The sequence below is a fragment of the Vombatus ursinus genome, unplaced genomic scaffold (genome assembly GCF_900497805.2).
Source record: "Vombatus ursinus unplaced genomic scaffold, bare-nosed wombat genome assembly UNPS02014791.1, whole genome shotgun sequence".
Lineage (NCBI taxonomy): Eukaryota > Metazoa > Chordata > Mammalia > Diprotodontia > Vombatidae > Vombatus > Vombatus ursinus.
Window position 1 is genome coordinate 76,333,744 of NW_020954569.1, and position 17,029 is coordinate 76,350,772.

At 35.0% G+C, this 17,029-nt stretch overlaps 1 protein-coding gene across 4 annotated transcripts in view; it reads left to right on the plus strand.

The window, feature by feature from the left end:
• Positions 1 to 17,029, plus strand: part of WDR7 (WD repeat domain 7) — a 458,806-nt gene that overhangs the window by 72,849 nt on the left and 368,928 nt on the right. For all 4 annotated transcript variants that reach the window (XM_027868951.1, XM_027868954.1, XM_027868953.1 and 1 more), the window contains one exon: positions 7,010 to 7,205. In XM_027868951.1, coding sequence (XP_027724752.1) covers positions 7,010 to 7,205 — 196 coding nt within the window. The remainder of the gene's footprint in view (positions 1 to 7,009; positions 7,206 to 17,029) is intronic.

Below are 17,029 nucleotides of genomic sequence, written 5' to 3' on the forward strand. Positions count from 1 at the left end.
CATTTTGTTAATAACAAATACAAGAAATTATATAAAAGCCTTGGTTGTATCAAATTAAAACTTGAAATTCCTGAAAACCAAAATTAGCAAGTACGTTTATACATTAGTTGTATTATCTTATAATTATTGCTAAGAACTTAGAGTGTTGTATAGATACTTTGTCATAACTCTTTTGAAGTTAAAGAGTAGTTAGGTATATATATTTTGTACATATTAAAAATGGCAAAAAAGGGAAGTCAAAGTTCATCTACATATACCAACTTAGAGAACTGATCACTGAGTGAAGGTGTGGTAAACATTTCTTGGATTCTTTATTCTTCTTTCTTTCTTTCTCTCTCTCTCTCTTTCTTTTGTGAGGCAGTTGAGGTTAAGTGACTTGCCCAGAGTCACACAGCTAGTGAGTGTTATGTGTCTGAGGTCAGATTTGAACTCAGGTCCTCCTGACTCCAGAGCAGGTGCTCTATCCATTGCACCACCTAGCTGCCCACTATTTCTTGAATTCTTGTACAGCAAATACTTACTGATTCATCCCAGGTCAGGGGAAAGTCTGTCTTAATGAAAAAACAGAGTTGTAGAACATTTTTTAAGAAGTACAGTTTTATTATTTTCTTTTTTTAAAAATTTTTATTAATTTATTTTTAGTTTTCAACATTCACTTCCACAAGATTTTGAGTTCCAGATTTTCTCTCCATCTCGTCCCTTCCACCACCCCAAGACAGTGTGCGTTCTGAATACCCTTTCCCCTAATTTGCCCTCCCTTCTATTCCACCCCCTTCTCTTATCCCCTTCCTCTTCTGTTTTCCTGTATGGAAGGATATATTTCTCTACCCCATTGCCTGTATATCTTATTTTGCAGTTGCATGTGAAAACAATTTTTAACATTTATTTTTAAAACTTTGGATTCCAAATTTTCTCTCTTCCTCCTTCCCCACCCACCCTCATTGAGAAATCAAGTAACTGGATACAGGTTATACATGTGTAGTCATGAAAAACACTTCCATAGTAGTCATGTTGTGAAAAACTAACTATATTTCACTTCATCCTATCCTGTCCCCTATTTGTTCTATTCTCTCTTTTGACCCTGTCCCTCCTCAGAATTATTTGCTTCTGATTACTCCTCCAATCTGCCCTCCCCTCTATCATCCCCCTGCTGTCTTATCCCTTTCCCCCCTTTTTTCCTGTAGAGTAAGATAGATTTCCATATTGAGTATGTATGTTATTCCCTCCTTAAGCCAAATCCAAAGAGAATAAGATTCACTCATTACCTCTCACCTTCCCCTGCTTCCCTCCCACTGTAAAAGCCTTTTCTTATCTGTTTTATAGTAATTTACCCCATTTTACCTTTCCCTTTCTCCTTCTCCCATTATAATCTTCTCTCACTTCTTACATTTCACTCGGTCTCCAGATATCACCCATTCATCTTCAATTCACCCTGTGCCCTCTATCTATCTATCTATCTGTCTGTCTATCTGTCTATCTAATTTTTTTCCCCTGCAACTACCCTAATACTGATAAAGGTCTCATGAGTTATAGATACCATCTTTCCATGTAGGAATGTAAACAGTTCAACCTTATGATTTCATAATCATAAGTCCCTTATGATTTCTATTTCCTGTTTATCTCTTCATGCTTCTCTTGAGTCCTGTATTTGGAGTTGAATTTTCTATTCAGCTCTGGTCTTTTCATCAAGAATGCTTGAAAGTCCTATTTCACTGAATGTCTATACTCAGTTTTGCAGGGTAGGTGATTCTTGGCTGTAATCCTATATGTTTTGACCTCCAGAATATTATATTCCAAGCCCTCTGGTCCTTTAATGTAGAAGCTGCTAAATTTTGTGTTATCCTGATTGTGTTTCCACAATACTTGAATTATTTTTCTGGCTGCTTGTAATATTTTCTCCTTGACCTGGGTACTCTGGAATTTGGCTATAATATTCCTAAGAGTTTTTCTTTGGGGATCTCTTTAAGGAGGTGATTGGTGAATTCTTTCCATTTCCATTTTACCCTCTGGTTCTACAATATCAGGGCAGTTTTCTTTGATAATTTCTTGAAAGATGATGTCTAGACTCTCTTTCTGATCATGGCTTTCAGATAGTCTAATACTTTTTAAATTACCTCTCCTGGATCTATTTTCCAGGTCAGTGTTTTTCCACTGAGATATTTCACATTGTTTTCTATTTTTTCATTCTTTTGAATTTGTTTTACAATGTCTTGATTTCTCATAAAGTCACTAGCTTCCAATTCCTCCATTCTAATTTTTAAGGAAGTATTTTCTTCAGTGAGCTTTTGGACTTCCTTTTCCATTTGGCCAATTCTGCTTTTTAAGGCATTCTTTTCCTCATTGGCTTTTTGGACCTCTTTTGCCATTTGGGTTAGGCTATTTTTTAAGGTGTTATTTTCTTCAGTATTTTTTGGGTCTCCTTTAGCAAGCTGTTGACTTGTTTTTCATGATTTTCTTGCATCACTCTCATTTCTCTTCCCAGTTTTTCCTCTACTTCTCTTACTTGCTTCTCAAAATCCTTTTTAAGCTCTTCCATGGCCTGGGACCAATTTATATTTTTCTTGGAGGCTTTGGATGTAGGAGTTTTGACTTTGTTGTCTTCTTCTGGTTGTATGTTTTGATCTTCTTTGTCACCAAAGACAGATTCTGTGGTCTGACTTTTTTTTTTTTGCACAGTTTGTTCATGATCCCAGCCAATTACTTGACTTATAAACTCTTTGTTAAGGTAGGGGTCTGCTTCCAGTGTGGAGAATGTACTGTCCCAAACTTTGGGGGTTTTGTGCAGCTATTTTCAGAGACTTCTAGGGACCTGTAAATTTTCAATTCTTCCAAGGTGGTATGATCAAAAGCGAGGTGTTTACTCCTTTCTTGGCCTGTGCTCTGGTCTATGAATGACCACAAGCACTCTTTTCTGCCTTGGAACTGTGAGGAGAATTCCTTCTTCACTGTCACTACAAGCTATACCATGCCAGCACTCCTCCTCGCCCCAGGAGCACCACCCAGAACTGTGACCCAGATCCAAGCACAGGTAAAGCAAGAGATTCCTGCCTCAGTACCAGCAAAGAGATCCCTGAAATCCCTCTCTGATCAGCCACTCAATTCCCCCTCAATCTGTGGGCCGAGAGCTTGGGAAGCAGCCGCCACCCCGGGGTTGCTCTGGGACTGGGACTGTGTCCGAGCTTCTCTCTCAGTGAGGTCACAGACCTTTCCTACTGACCCTCTAATTTGTCTTTGGCGTTTGTGGGTTGAGAAGTCTAGAAATCTCCACAGTTACCCGTGATTGAGTCCCCTGAGGCCTGCTCCAGGTTCGCAGAGGCCTGGTCTTTGCCTCCCCTGCCTACACTGAATTGCGCTCCTGTCCTAGCTTGGCACCATAGACCTTTCCCATCAACCGTCCAGGTTGTATTGGGCTGGAAATATGTTTCACTCTGTCTTTTTGTGAGTTCTGCTGCTCTAGAATTTGTCTAGAGCCATTTTTTACAGGTGTTTGGGGGAGAGCTCAAGCAAGCTTTTACTCTGCCTTCTTGGCTCCGCCCCCCAGTTTTATTATTTTCAGTTCCATATGTACTGGTGAAAAGAGGTTAAATGTCTTAAGAGATTTTTTTAGGGTGAATTCATATTGAGAGCCATTATGGTATAGTGAAAGGAACACTGGATTTGGAACCAGGTTATCCTGGGTTCTGCTGGGCTTCAATTTTCTCATCTGTAAAATGAGGGGGGTCAGACTAGACTGGCTTCTGAGCATACTTCCAGCTCATATTCTTATGACTGAATTATTAATAACAATGTACATATCTTTTATACTGGGTTTGTGATTTCTCAGGTGTGAGGTGTTCCTAGTGAGGCAAATCCCTAATACAGATCTGCATCTGTTCAGCAATTTAGAACCCTAGAGAAGTGTCCTTAGGCATTGAGTGGTTAAGTGACTTGCCTAGTGTCACATAGCCTGGATGTCATAGATGGGACTTAACCCCAGTCATCTTGAGTCTCAGGGCAGCTATTTATCCAGTATAACATGCTGCTTCTTGATAATAAGAATATCAGTAATTATAATTGAATGAATAGTTGTTATGTTTCTGATATTCATTGTTTGAATATGACAAACATTGCAACAAATGTTTGCAACAAATTTTGAATTCAAATTGATGCTTTAATGGTGCTTGAAAATAGTTTATTATACTTTTATGTTTAAGTAGGCTTAAGATTTGCTGTTTATAGTGTTAATTTGTTTGTGGAATGTGTATGATAGCAGGCCTCAGGCCAGAATTAATTAGTGGTGTCTGAATTTATAAACTTTCATGGTATTGTCATGTTTTCTCTCTTGGTTGCTTTCCCTATCCCCCAGTGCAGGTAAGAGTATAAGTTTCTAGAGAGAAGAAAAATTAGGTTTATTTATTTCACATTTGAAACATGAGAACCAAATCTTTTCTCATGCATTAAATACTTCTAGCCATCTATGCTTTCTTGGGATTAGTACTATTGATTCTTTATTTTCATTCTTGATTATATTGGTTCTCTTTAGACTGTTATTTCTTACAGTGAAGCTCAAATTTACTCATCAGTTGTTCTTTATTATTTACAGTAGTTATATCTAGTTTTTCCTTTTTCTTTTTTTCTTTTCTGATGAGTATTGTCCTTTTCTTTTTTTTAGAGAGGGGACAGTTACATGCTAATTCTCATTAGTTGTTGCACAGTCTCAATGAAGTGGAAAACTATTCGTTTACATTCAGCTGCCTAAATATCTGCCTTGTTAGAATAGTAGCAATATAGTTTTAGTTTTTATGAATCTCTTCTCTACCACCCTCATTACATACTGGTTAAAAACTTAGTCTAGTATCCCTCAGAGTATGTTACTATGGGTAATGAAGTGGTCACCTTTGGATAATGATGACCATTAGAAGCATTGCTTTCTAATATAAAACAAATATTTAAAAATACTTATCATATATGTTAACTATTTTACAACAAAAAGTTGTATAATAGAAAATAGCTATTTTTTTGTTTTACAGCATTAATCTGCCTATCTTATGATTACTGAAAATTATTATATAGATGAACAAAGCACTTATAGTATTAATATCCCCTCATTTTTGTGTTGTATTTGGTGTGTGTAGATGGCAAAATATATAAAATATTTATATTATGTATTGTGAAATGGTTAAAATTGAAACTATGACAGAAAATTATTTCCAAATATCTTATTACAATATTGTTAGAATTTGAATAGTTTTTGGTTTGTCTTTGCATTGTGGTTTGTTAATTGTGTAGCCATGTTTTCCATGCTAGCTAAAAACAAATATAAAAGAGCTATAATCCTTTAGCACATTGAAGAAGACATTGATTTTATTGATTTTTTTTTTACAGACAGAAACCTCAGTTTATATTTTGACTAATTGCTTGTTAATGAAAATGAAATCAATAGATATAATAAATATTTATAGAAATGCTATATGATCTTTTTTGAAAGTCATCTTTTAATAGGAAAAAATACCAGTTTTCTGAACTTGTAGAACTATTTTTTTTACTTTCAGAAATGAGTGAATTACCTGTGAGAGAAGCAGTGGGACAGAGTGTACAGCTTCAGATTTGGGAAGGCTGAGTTCCAGTCTAGTCTCTAACGAACACTAGCTTTGTGACTCCTAAGCCAACTACTTTACTTCTCAGTGATGGCAGGTTAACTTTTTTAAGAATCTAAGTTGTTGGGAAGCTGCTAATCTCTTTTGGTAGAGGGAACAACTCACCAGGATTTCTTTACTCTGCAGTGCCATTGCATGTGTTTGAAAATAAAATACATAGTTATATCCATTAATTACTCTGACATTCATCTTGCACAGTAGTCACCAATTGTATTTCCTGTGTTGTAGAGTTCAATAACTACTTTCTGCATAATAAATCTCTTACTGTGTAAACTGAGAATCTTTCTTCCTCTTTGGAACAGACAGTGTTTTTGAAGTTGTTGCCATGTTTGAAGTATATAAATAATGACAAATATTATCTAGATAGAAACTGTCCTGAAAAGGAATCACAATTGTTACTACACTAGCCTCTCTTTGACTCTGTCATCAGGAGAATGTGGCCAGAAGATGTTAGTGCTTCCACATTGCTAATTCAAATTGAATTTCATGTGGGATAGGGTTTGGGGGGACAGGGAGTGGACATATCTCCTCATACTTTTTCTGTCTAGAACCACTACCATCAGCAGGCTTCTACAGACCTTCTTGTGATCTAAAGGCTTTGTGGTAATAACAAATTGCTTCTCTTTATGAGAAGTTTGGTGCTCCCTATTGCTCAGTATCTGTATCACCCGCCTTGGGTGAAGACATTTGCCCATCACGAAGGCTACTGTAATTGAATAGTATTCTTTGAAACTGCAGAACTAGAAAGAAGAAATGAGTTTGAGAAATATCACAAGCCTGACATAGTAGTGATGGGGTACTTCAGTTATATTAATGTATGCTGGGGTTTTCTCCCTGCCAAAATCAGAGTGACTATTAGTTTCCTAGCTACCATAGTGATAATTTTATCCTTTAAAAATGAAGCATAGGTTTAAATGATGTGATATAGTTCTGGGCTTATTTGGAGTGGCAGCAACGGAAAGAGGATTGATAGTCTTTAAAAATGGTGTTGCTTATTATTTTTGAGCAGGGGGTTTGGAGAAAATACACAGATTCAAAAAGTTAAGTTGCAAAAAGAAAATGGGCTCTGGAAAGGACTCATGATCACACATAGTTTTTTCCTCTTCATCTTCAACTGTACGTATATAGTAGAGTAATATGTATTTGGTAAAAGTAGCAATATTAAATGTCCTTTTAATCCTGATTTTAAGTAATTTCCTCAGTATGTCATAATGTTTAATTGTACTTGTGTAATATATAGGCAATAATTTTTCATTATTATTAATATTATGACTTACCAATGGTGACTATACAGTTAATTCTTTCAAGTAATAAATTATAATTCTTCTTCTTTATTATTTTAAAACATAATCAAGATTTATTTTCCTTTTCAGACAAGGGTGCAACACTGCATCTGCTCTGTAGCCAGTGACCATTCTGTAGGACTTCTGAGTTTGAGAGAGAAAAAATGTATCATGTTGGCATCTCGTCACCTTTTTCCCATCCAAGTAATAAAGTGGAGGCCTTCAGATGATTACCTAGTGGTTGGCTGTTCAGATGGCTCTGTATATGTCTGGCAAATGGATACTGGTAAGATTAAGTAGAAAAAATGGAATAGAAAATTATTTGTGTGTACTTGACATTTCAATAAACAAATTGACGAGTTTGTAGTTTATGAGTATGCTTTTAATATTAGAAAAGTCAGCTTTGGAGACATAGAATTGCTTTATTTTATTCCAGTTATTGGTACTTCTAAATGTTTTTATCATCAACAAAGAGGAGAGACTGAATAGTAGAGTAGCGAGAGCATTTGACTAAAAGTCTCGGACCCTGGGTTTTACTCCCCGCTATCCTGAGCACTGTCTGGGTGACCCTTGGGTTAGTTGTTTCTCTTCTCTGGGCCTCAGTTTCCTCATTTCTGAAGAAGGGAGTTTGATGAAATGACTATCTTCTCTAGTGCTTTTGCACATAATAGGTGGTTAGTAAATGTTTAATAAATTGAGGTTATTTATGATTTGTGTATTCATAATTAGAAATGACGTTCTTGGTGAAAACTGCAGAGTTAATTATAAAGGAGTCTTATTTGTGTATTGTTCTCAAAGGGAGCTCTGATGACAGTAATGACAGATATAAGAAACTTTTAGATAGAAGAATGAGCATATTGAATTCATAGCTGATGCATTTTAAAAGAAAATGGAGTTATGGCTCTATAGAATTTGCTCAATTTAAGTTAAAGAAAAAATGAAAGAAATACCATTTCCCCACATTTATTAAATATTTTTAACCTATTAAGCTTTGTGAAATAGTGTAAATAAGAGCTTAAATTTGAACATCAGTGAAAGCTGATTTTCTAGAATATTTGTCGATGGAAGAAACAACTAATCCAAAACTTCATGGAGCCTAGATGATGCTATTGTTATAATCATTATACAGTGATTATACATTGTACAATGAACTATAATTTAGATTATGTGCTATATAATGTTGTGCTACATAATATTATATGCGTTTAATATTATAATTTGCAGCTGTATTTTGAATGTCACTGTAAATTTAAGTCAGTATTCAAGTATGCCAGGGAATTTCAAAATCAAGGTAAAAATGGAAAAACAAAATTATGTTTTATGTTTCAGCATTAATAACAGATGCATGTTATCTTTTTTCCTCCTGATGTTCGATATTTCCAGATAGAAATATGAGAGACCCCAGGGAGTAAGTAGGGAATATGCTGAAGGTTTGTGACATTATTTATTTATTAAATATATTTATTTATGAAATAAATAAAAAATGAAGCAAGATAAATCAGGCTGAGTCAAGACTTGATGTCTGAATTCTCCATAAACTCTGAATAGGTATTGGACCTTTGTTGTTATTGCTTTGGGATAGCCATCCTCAGCAATGATGTTCTTTCAGCTCAAAACGTCCTATTAATTGTTTCTTCTTCTGTAATATATACCTGTTTGAAATACATTGATATTTTTAGCTTAACACATTTGGGGAAAAAAAGCACTTTATTTTTTAGCTATGTAGAACATTTCAGTTCTCCCCAGTGCCTTAATTTTTGTGAAAGAAGTCAAAGGTTACTAATGTACAGCACCTATGGTTGATAGCATAGAAGACAAAAACTTTTTGTTCCTATTCTCATGTCATCTTTTATCACCGTTAATGACATTAAAAGTAGTATACAGAAGCATACATCGTTACTTCCTCACATTTTTCAATACAAAAAAATTGTGCTAGTCATCTGTTAATGGACCATACTTGGCCAGATGAGCTTCATGCCTTCCTGCCCTTGGCTGGGCAGCAGATAGCCTATGTGTCTGCTTCTAAGCTGCCTGGGGTCAGCATTGTGATCCTGACTTACGCAGATCTAAGGTCAAGGCTGAATCTCTTACAGTGGAGAATAATCTTAACATATATTAGGTAAGGCTATTTAGGTATTTATTCAATTTACCTTTCACTAAACCATCCCTTAATAGATGAATTTGGGGATTTTTGGAGCTGTGCTTTTTCGATTCACTCTCAAAATACTTGGTGTTTCAAGAATCTTGATCCTTTCATCTATTTGCTTTTCCTGCCTAATTACCTGTTTCAGTCTGGCATAGTTCCTGTGTTTAGAAGGACTCTGAAGTTGTAGAATCTAGCTCAGGGAATTGTAGGTATTTTTAATTTTAAATTTGCTTGCCTGAATTTCTTAAGTGTTAATAGATTTTCCTTTGAAGTTTAAGTTGTGTAATTTCCTTTTTGTTAAATTTAAATATTTAAAATCAATATTCTGTCACTCATTGGAATGAAAGTATCATATTATATTGCAGGTTTCTAAGAATCTGCCAGGTGATATACACATGATGTTTCAAAAGTCTCGGTGCAGTTTTAGCTTTAGTAGCTTTTGTGTGTATGTATTTTTATATGCAGGTATATATGTGTATGTATATATGCATGTATGTACAGATTATATTGTACAGAATTATTTTATTTAATTTATTAAATGCCATGTCCAGATCACCTTTATGGAAAGTCTCATGAAAATTGTTGCTGTTAACTATATTCCCACTGGCTTATTTTTATACCGTAGTTCCTATAATGTTAACATAAATGACTTCTATATACTTATGGCCATAACAACATGCTTTGTCTTACTACTAATTCAGATTTCCTTGAAAAGCTGCTAAAAATCAGGTGAAAGAGAGCCTCTTATTTTAGTCCTGCCATTTAAAAAAATGTAGACCTTCCAAAACTGAGTTAGGACAGAATAGTATTCATTTTTATTTCAAATCTGAAAGACTTCTCTTTTTGTCAGAAAATCTACCCTAAAGTTATATTTACTTGAAGTCAAGGTTAGTTTAGCTCAAAATAAGAGCATTTAAAAAGTATAATGGAGGGAAAGTACAAGTGAATAAATGAGGTGTATGTGTTTGAAAATTATACTCACAGGAAAGATTCAGTAACTTGAAACATTTGAAATGAACACCATATGCACCAGACTCAGAGGACCAGTTTCATGTATGAATATATTTATGTAACTTTTCCTTGCATCATTTGATTGCTTTTCCCCTCAAAACTGAAATTACCTGTTAGCAACAGGAGGTGGTGCTGCAGTTCAGTCCTTTTATTGTTAATGGCGCATTTGAAATACCAAGTGTTTATTATCACGTATTTTTATCCTTTTTTCTGATGGTGTTTATTGAGAAAGTGATTGGATTTAGTTGCATTTTATTTTGTCAAAAGATATTGAATTATTTTTCTATATTCTTTGTTATTTGCCCTTAAATTTAAAGATAAAGATAACAGTTAAGGGAAATTGTAGAAGCATGTGAAATGTTTTGGAAATTGGTGCTGAGAAAGAGCTGTGGCCTAAGTGCTGGACAATGTTCAATCAAGGTTAAAGCTGTGGTGAATGATTTCTTGGTTTTATGCATGTGGAAGATAACAGTTGTCTTACTGTTTTCTGTCCCTTTCTCTTATCCTTCATATTGAGGCAGTCACTAGTTCCTGTCGATTCTTCCTTCTTATTTTTTTTCTCATATTCATCCTTTCCATTTCTCTTGCTAGCATTCTAGTTAAGGTTCATATATCCATGTTCCATGTAGACTATCAAAGTAGTATCCTAAGTGATCTTACTGCCTCCAGCCTGTTTTGTATCCTATCTTGTACTGTGCTGAGTTATTTCCCCCAAATACAGATTTAGTCTTGTCACTCTACTGTTTTTAAATATTCAAGCTTCCATGTTGCTTATATGCTAAATTCCAAATTCCTTAGCCTGATTCATTCTGAGATTTTCCATGGTGTGTCTCCAGCTTTCTAGCTGGTCATCACCATATTGTTTCCAATTAATTGTTATTAAAAAGTACTATTATGGATATTTTTGTATGTACAGGGTCTTTCTGTTGACTTATTTGGATTTGAAGTGTAAAGTAGAGTAGTTTTAATGTGTATTTTAAAAAATTAATAACTTGGAACAATTTTCATATGGTTATTTATAGTTTGCAATTTTTCTTTGTGATGACTTTTATCTTTGTCCATTTTTGCATAATTCTTGATTTCATGGTTTTTTTTTTAATTCCTTCCATATTTTGGCTTTTAGACTTTTATTGATTATATTGAATTATGTATATTTTTTCATGCTGATTATCTTAACTGAATCCTTCTCCTTCAACATGTACAATAAGATTTTAAAATAAAATACAAATTGATATTATAATAAATATCTCATATTTTGGCTTTTAGACTTTTATTGATTATATTGAATTATGTATATTTTTTCATGCTGATTATCTTAACTGAATCCTTCTCCTTCAACATGTACAGTAAGATTTTAAAATAAAATACAAATTGATATTATAATAAATATCTCAAATATTTATTTTCAATGTCTGATAATATATTTTGAAGATTAAGAACTTAAAAAGATACATTGGCTATTTGTAGCCGGTACATATGTTTATTCCATTTATTGTGTGTTTTTAGTAATATACCTGATTGAGCATCTTGCATCTAAAATCACCATAGTTTAGATTGTGTGACTGGTGAAATGGAGTGCAGAAAGTAGATCTGCTTGAAAACCAAAAGGTCATTTAAATGTCAGATGTTGTAATATAACTCTTGTGTGGTTTGTCACTGAATTGTAGATAGAATCAATGGTTAATTTATTTAAATGACAAAGATTTTAAATGAAATGTTGCCTTTTCTTTTAGTTTGTTACCTCAGAAATTAGAAGAGATGTTTAGATTTGAAAGAGCAATAGTTTTATTGTTCCTATATTGTGTTTCCCAAGTTAATTCTCTCCTTTTGATTAATTTTAGTGGCAATTTTTATTATTCAAAATTTAAGAAAAATCATTGAACACTAATAACCACCTACATGTGGTACAAAACACAGAATTATATCTAACTGTGTTTCTTTCTGCTTAGCTTATGTAAGACAAATGCATTAGGGCCTAGGAAAGGGTCTGTAACACAGTTTTGTTACAGTATATTCTGGAAAATGATGTGGACTCTGAATATCTTGGGGTGGGCTGTCTTATTCTACCACTTCTGGAGTCACAGCAAAAAGTCTAGAACCAGCTTCCAACACTTTCTTTACTTACTCTTTTATTAGTGGCTCCCTGTGCCATAAATCTTGCTTCCAACACTATATTCATTGTAGTATTCTAGTCACAGCATAAATTGTTCTCCTGTTGATGTTCATTTCATTCTGCATAGTTTCATATAAGACTTTCCATGTTTCACTGAATCATTTCCTTTCATTATTTGTTAGTTCAATAATATTTCATTACATTCATATACCATAATTTGTTCAGCTGTTCTTTAATTGATATTCCTCTTGCTTTAGTTCTTTGCAAGAACAAAAGTTGATGCTGTATTTTTGTAAATATGGATTCTTTCCCAATATTGCATCTCATGCTAATCCTTAAGTCAGGTTCATAGCATGGGTTGCACTCATCAAGATAAATAGGTAGATAATGAGGGGGAAAGTGACATGAGGAGTCTAATATTTAGACTCTGGACTCTGTTACTCCCTTTTGCAGAAGGAGTAGTGAATTATTGGGTTGAGTTGTTTGGTACATTGGTAAACCTGTGTAATTCTGAAGGGTTTTTTTTGCCCTTTGAGACATGTGCAACTTCTTTGTATCTAAGAGTAGTACCACCTTCCCCTGAAGGTGTAGATAGATGGTCAGACAAGTGATCCAAATGCTACTAATAAGAATAAATCTAACAAAATGATTTTTAAGTGAGAAACATTCCAATTATTTCAGTATTTCAAAGAATGTGTGATTCTAAAGATGTAGATACTCCTCCCACCAACACAGACCACAGTCTCTTCATGCCTCTCTGTAAGTGATTTCATTAATTACTGTGGCCAAAAAAATTCATTATGTTGTGGCCAGGTCTCTGTAAGTTTTCTCCTAACTTAGTGAGGTTGGTCCTGGGGTGACAGTTCATGGTGGCTTGTTCTTGATTCTTTCCAACTTGGTATGTGATCTGCCAGAACTTTTCTGTCTGCCCACATGGGCTTTTTAATGAGGGACAGCTCTATGCTCAAAGTCATCACTATAGTTAGAAGAGGAACTCTTCCGGTTACCTAGTACTTGTGGGTGATTGGGTATCAACTATCATTTTACTTTATCTTAATGCTTAATTTTGCTCTGCCAATCCTACCCTGTAGCTCCCCATGTATTCTCCTATTTGAATGTAAAGGCAGAAACTGTCTTTCTTTCTACTTGTATTTATATTCCCGGAATTTAGTAATCTCGTAATAAAAGATAATTGCTCAGCCGAAAAAGGTGCTCTATTTTTTTCTACTTTTTTCTTTCCTAATTGTTATGCTTGGTATGGTTTTGTCTTTGATTATTTCCTGATCTGCATAATGGAATTGGAGTAAACCATCCCTAAACCATTTCAGCTGTAACATTCTGAGCCTATGATCATAAAAAACTGTGATCATGGGTTTTACTGCCTTTGATGTATATGATCTTTTTTTTTTTCTTCCTTCTTTAAACATATTAGGAAGCGAATTGTCAGGATGTCAAGCACAATTTAGTTCATTTTTGCCCTATAGGATCTCATACTCTATTCTGTGATTCTGTTAAGAAGGCAGCAAAGTGGTACAGTGCTTGGAGGGCTGGGCTTGGAGTAGACGACTTAGACAGATTCTACCTGAACCCTAGGCAAGTCTCTTAAACTTTTTCAGCTTTAATTTCTTTATCAGTAAAATGGGGATAATAATAGCACCTACCATACAAGCTTATTGTCTATTGATTGATCAACACTTATTAAGTGCCCACTACGTGCCAGGTTCTGTTCTAAGTGCTTAGGATACAAAAAAAGAAAAAAGACAGTTGCTGCCCTCAAGGAGCTTATCATCTAATGAGAGAGAGAGGACATGTAAACAAATATAAACAAAGCAAGCTATATACAGCATAAATAGGAAATAATTAACCAGGGGAAGGCACTGGGATTAAGAAGGGTTTGGAAAGGCTTCCTTGTTTTTTTGTTTGTTTGTTTGTTCGTTTTTTGACTAGACAGTGGGGTTAAGTGACTTGCCCAGGGTCACACAGCTAGTAAGTGTTAAGTGTCTGAGGCCGAATTTGAACTCAGGTCTTCCTGATTCCAGGGCCAGTGCTCTATCCATTGTGCCACCTAGCTGCTTCTTTGTAGATAGTGGGATTTTGGCCAAGCATTAAAAGAAGCCAGGGAGGTCAGTGGTTGAAGCAGAACAGGAAGAGTGATCCAGGCACAGGGGAATAGCCAAAGAAAGTACCCAGACTTGAGAGAGTGCCTTGGTTGTGGGATAAGACAGTAAGCTCATAGTGTCACTGGGTTAAAGTGACACATCCATGTAAGGTGTAAGAAGACTGGAAAGGTAGAAGGAGTCTAGGTTAAGAAAGGCTTTGAATACCAAACAGAACATTTTGTATTTGATTCTGGAGGCAGTAGAGACCACTAGAGTTTGTTGAGTAGGAGGGTGATATGATTGGATCTACATTTTAGTAAAATCATTTCTGTGGCTGAATGGAGGATGGGATGTAGTGGGGAGAGACTTGAAAGAGTAGACCCCCCACCAGTAGACTATTGCAGTAGTCTACTAGTGTGGAGTCCAGTAGTGTGAGGTGATAAGAGCCTGCACCAGAATGGTGACAATTATCAGAAGAGAGAAGGGAGCATATTTGAAAGATGCTGCAAAGGTGAAATTGACAGACCTTGGCAATAGCTTGCATGTGAAGGGTGAAAGAAAGGGAGGAATCTAGGATGACTTCTAGGTTGTGAACCTTGTGAACCTGATGGACTTTTGCCCTCTACAGAGATAGGGAAGGTGGCGGGGAGGTAGGAGAGGATGTTTAGGGGGAAAGACAGTGAGTTCTGTTTGGAACATACTGAGTTTAAGATGTCTACTGGGCATCCAGTTTGAGATGTCTGAAAGGGGATGTGAAGTTGGAGATTGGGGTAGGATAGGTAGATCAAGAGATAACACATAAAGTGCTTTTTGTGAAACTTAAAGTGCTATAGAGATGCTATTTATGGTAATAATAATAATGCTTTTTGCCTAATGCATATATTTTATTTATGCTTAATAAAATGCTACCATATTTTTTAAAGTGGTAAAAAAATTTACCAAAAACAGGAGGTGACTTGTGACTAAGTTGTATTTGAAACAAATGGAATTTTTTTGGTGTACTAAGAATGACAATTTTTTTCGTGTGAAGATTAGAATCTTTCAATAGTTCATTCAACAAGTATTTATTGAGAAACTTTAGTATTTTGGTAGGGGCTTAAGTTATTAAAAATCTGAAAGTAATGATTACATTAGGAAATAATTGCCCTGAATTTTTTAAAGGTTGTTTTGGAAAATTAGGTTAGGAATTAATACTTGACATCAATTTCTAGACCAAATGAAACAATACCTTATGGTTATTTGAATCAGACCTTGTTATGAGAAGTCTCTTGGTTATGAGAAAGGAGCCTTTGTTCCTGTGATATTGGCTGTAGTTTAGGTATGGATTAATATTGGCCTACCAAGAAATTTTATTCTTTCATAAAACTAAACTGAGGAAAATATATCCATGAATACCACAATTTTAAAATGGAATTAAAATTCTGATAAATAGGCTTATTCAGTGAAATTTATCTAATATAGTCAGTTATTATTCTAAGACTGTCAGTTAACTTCACTATTTTCTGTAAATATTTAGTAATTTGAATTAGAATTATCAAAAGAATAAAAAGTACAGTGATAATTTACCATTACTCTGTCTTAGGATAAAGTTTCCATCGAATACTCTGTATCAGCTATTATCAAATTGTTTCATAGCCTCCCCTGTACACATGGGATGATCTGTAGGCAACTAATGATAGCATTTGAGTGTGTGGGTATGTTTGGTGGATAGGTTTGTGATCATTTAACACTAAGAAGAAAATATGGGACTGGACTGCGTGGTTCCAAAATATTCATTCAACCAGGATTTATTAACCTTTTACTGTGTATGAAAAATTGCTCAAGGCATTATAGAGGAAAAAGGAGAACTATTTTTTTTAAAGTCTTACATTTTATATTGTTTTTTAAGTATTCTTTATTTTCTTTATAACTTTTATCTACTCACTCTCTTTCATTTGGAAAAAAAAAGCACTTTTGCAACAAATATGCATAGTCCAGTCAGTCAGTAAACATTTAAGTGCATATATGTGTTGGGCATTGTGCTGAGTGCTGGGGATGCAAAAAACCCAGTTCCTGTCCTCAAGGAGCTTATAATCTAATGGAGGAGATAACAAAGAAGCTATGTACAGGATAATTAGGAAATAATTCACAGAGAGAGAGCACTGAAATTAAGAGGGAATGGTAAAGACTCCCTGAAGAAGATGGGATTTTAGTTGGGATTTGAAGAAACACAAGGAAGTAAGGAGACAGTGATGAGGAGAGAGTCTTCCAGGTATGAGGGACAGACAGTGGAAATGCCTGGAGATGAGATGGAGTGTCTTGTTTGTGGAACATACAGGATACCAGTGTCATTGGATTGAAGAGTAGGTGGTAGAGAATGAAGTGTAAGGCTGAAAAGGTTGAGATAGAGCAAAGTTATGAAGGTTTTTGTATACCAAAGAGATGATTTTGTATTTTATTTTGGAGGCAATATGAAGCCACTGGAGTTTATTGAGTGAAAGGATGACATGATAGGATCTGTGCTTTAGTAATATCACTTTAGTGACTGAATGGCAGATGGATTGGTATAAGGAGAGATTTGAGGCAGGCAGATCCAGTGATAGGCTATTACAATAGTCCAGACATGAGGCGATGAGGGCCTATACAAGAGTACTGGCAGTGTCAGAGGAGAGAAGGGGGTATATTTGAGAGATGTTGCATAAGGTGAGATCGACAAGCCTTGGCAGCAGCTTGGATATGGGGCTAAGAGATAGTGAGGAGTC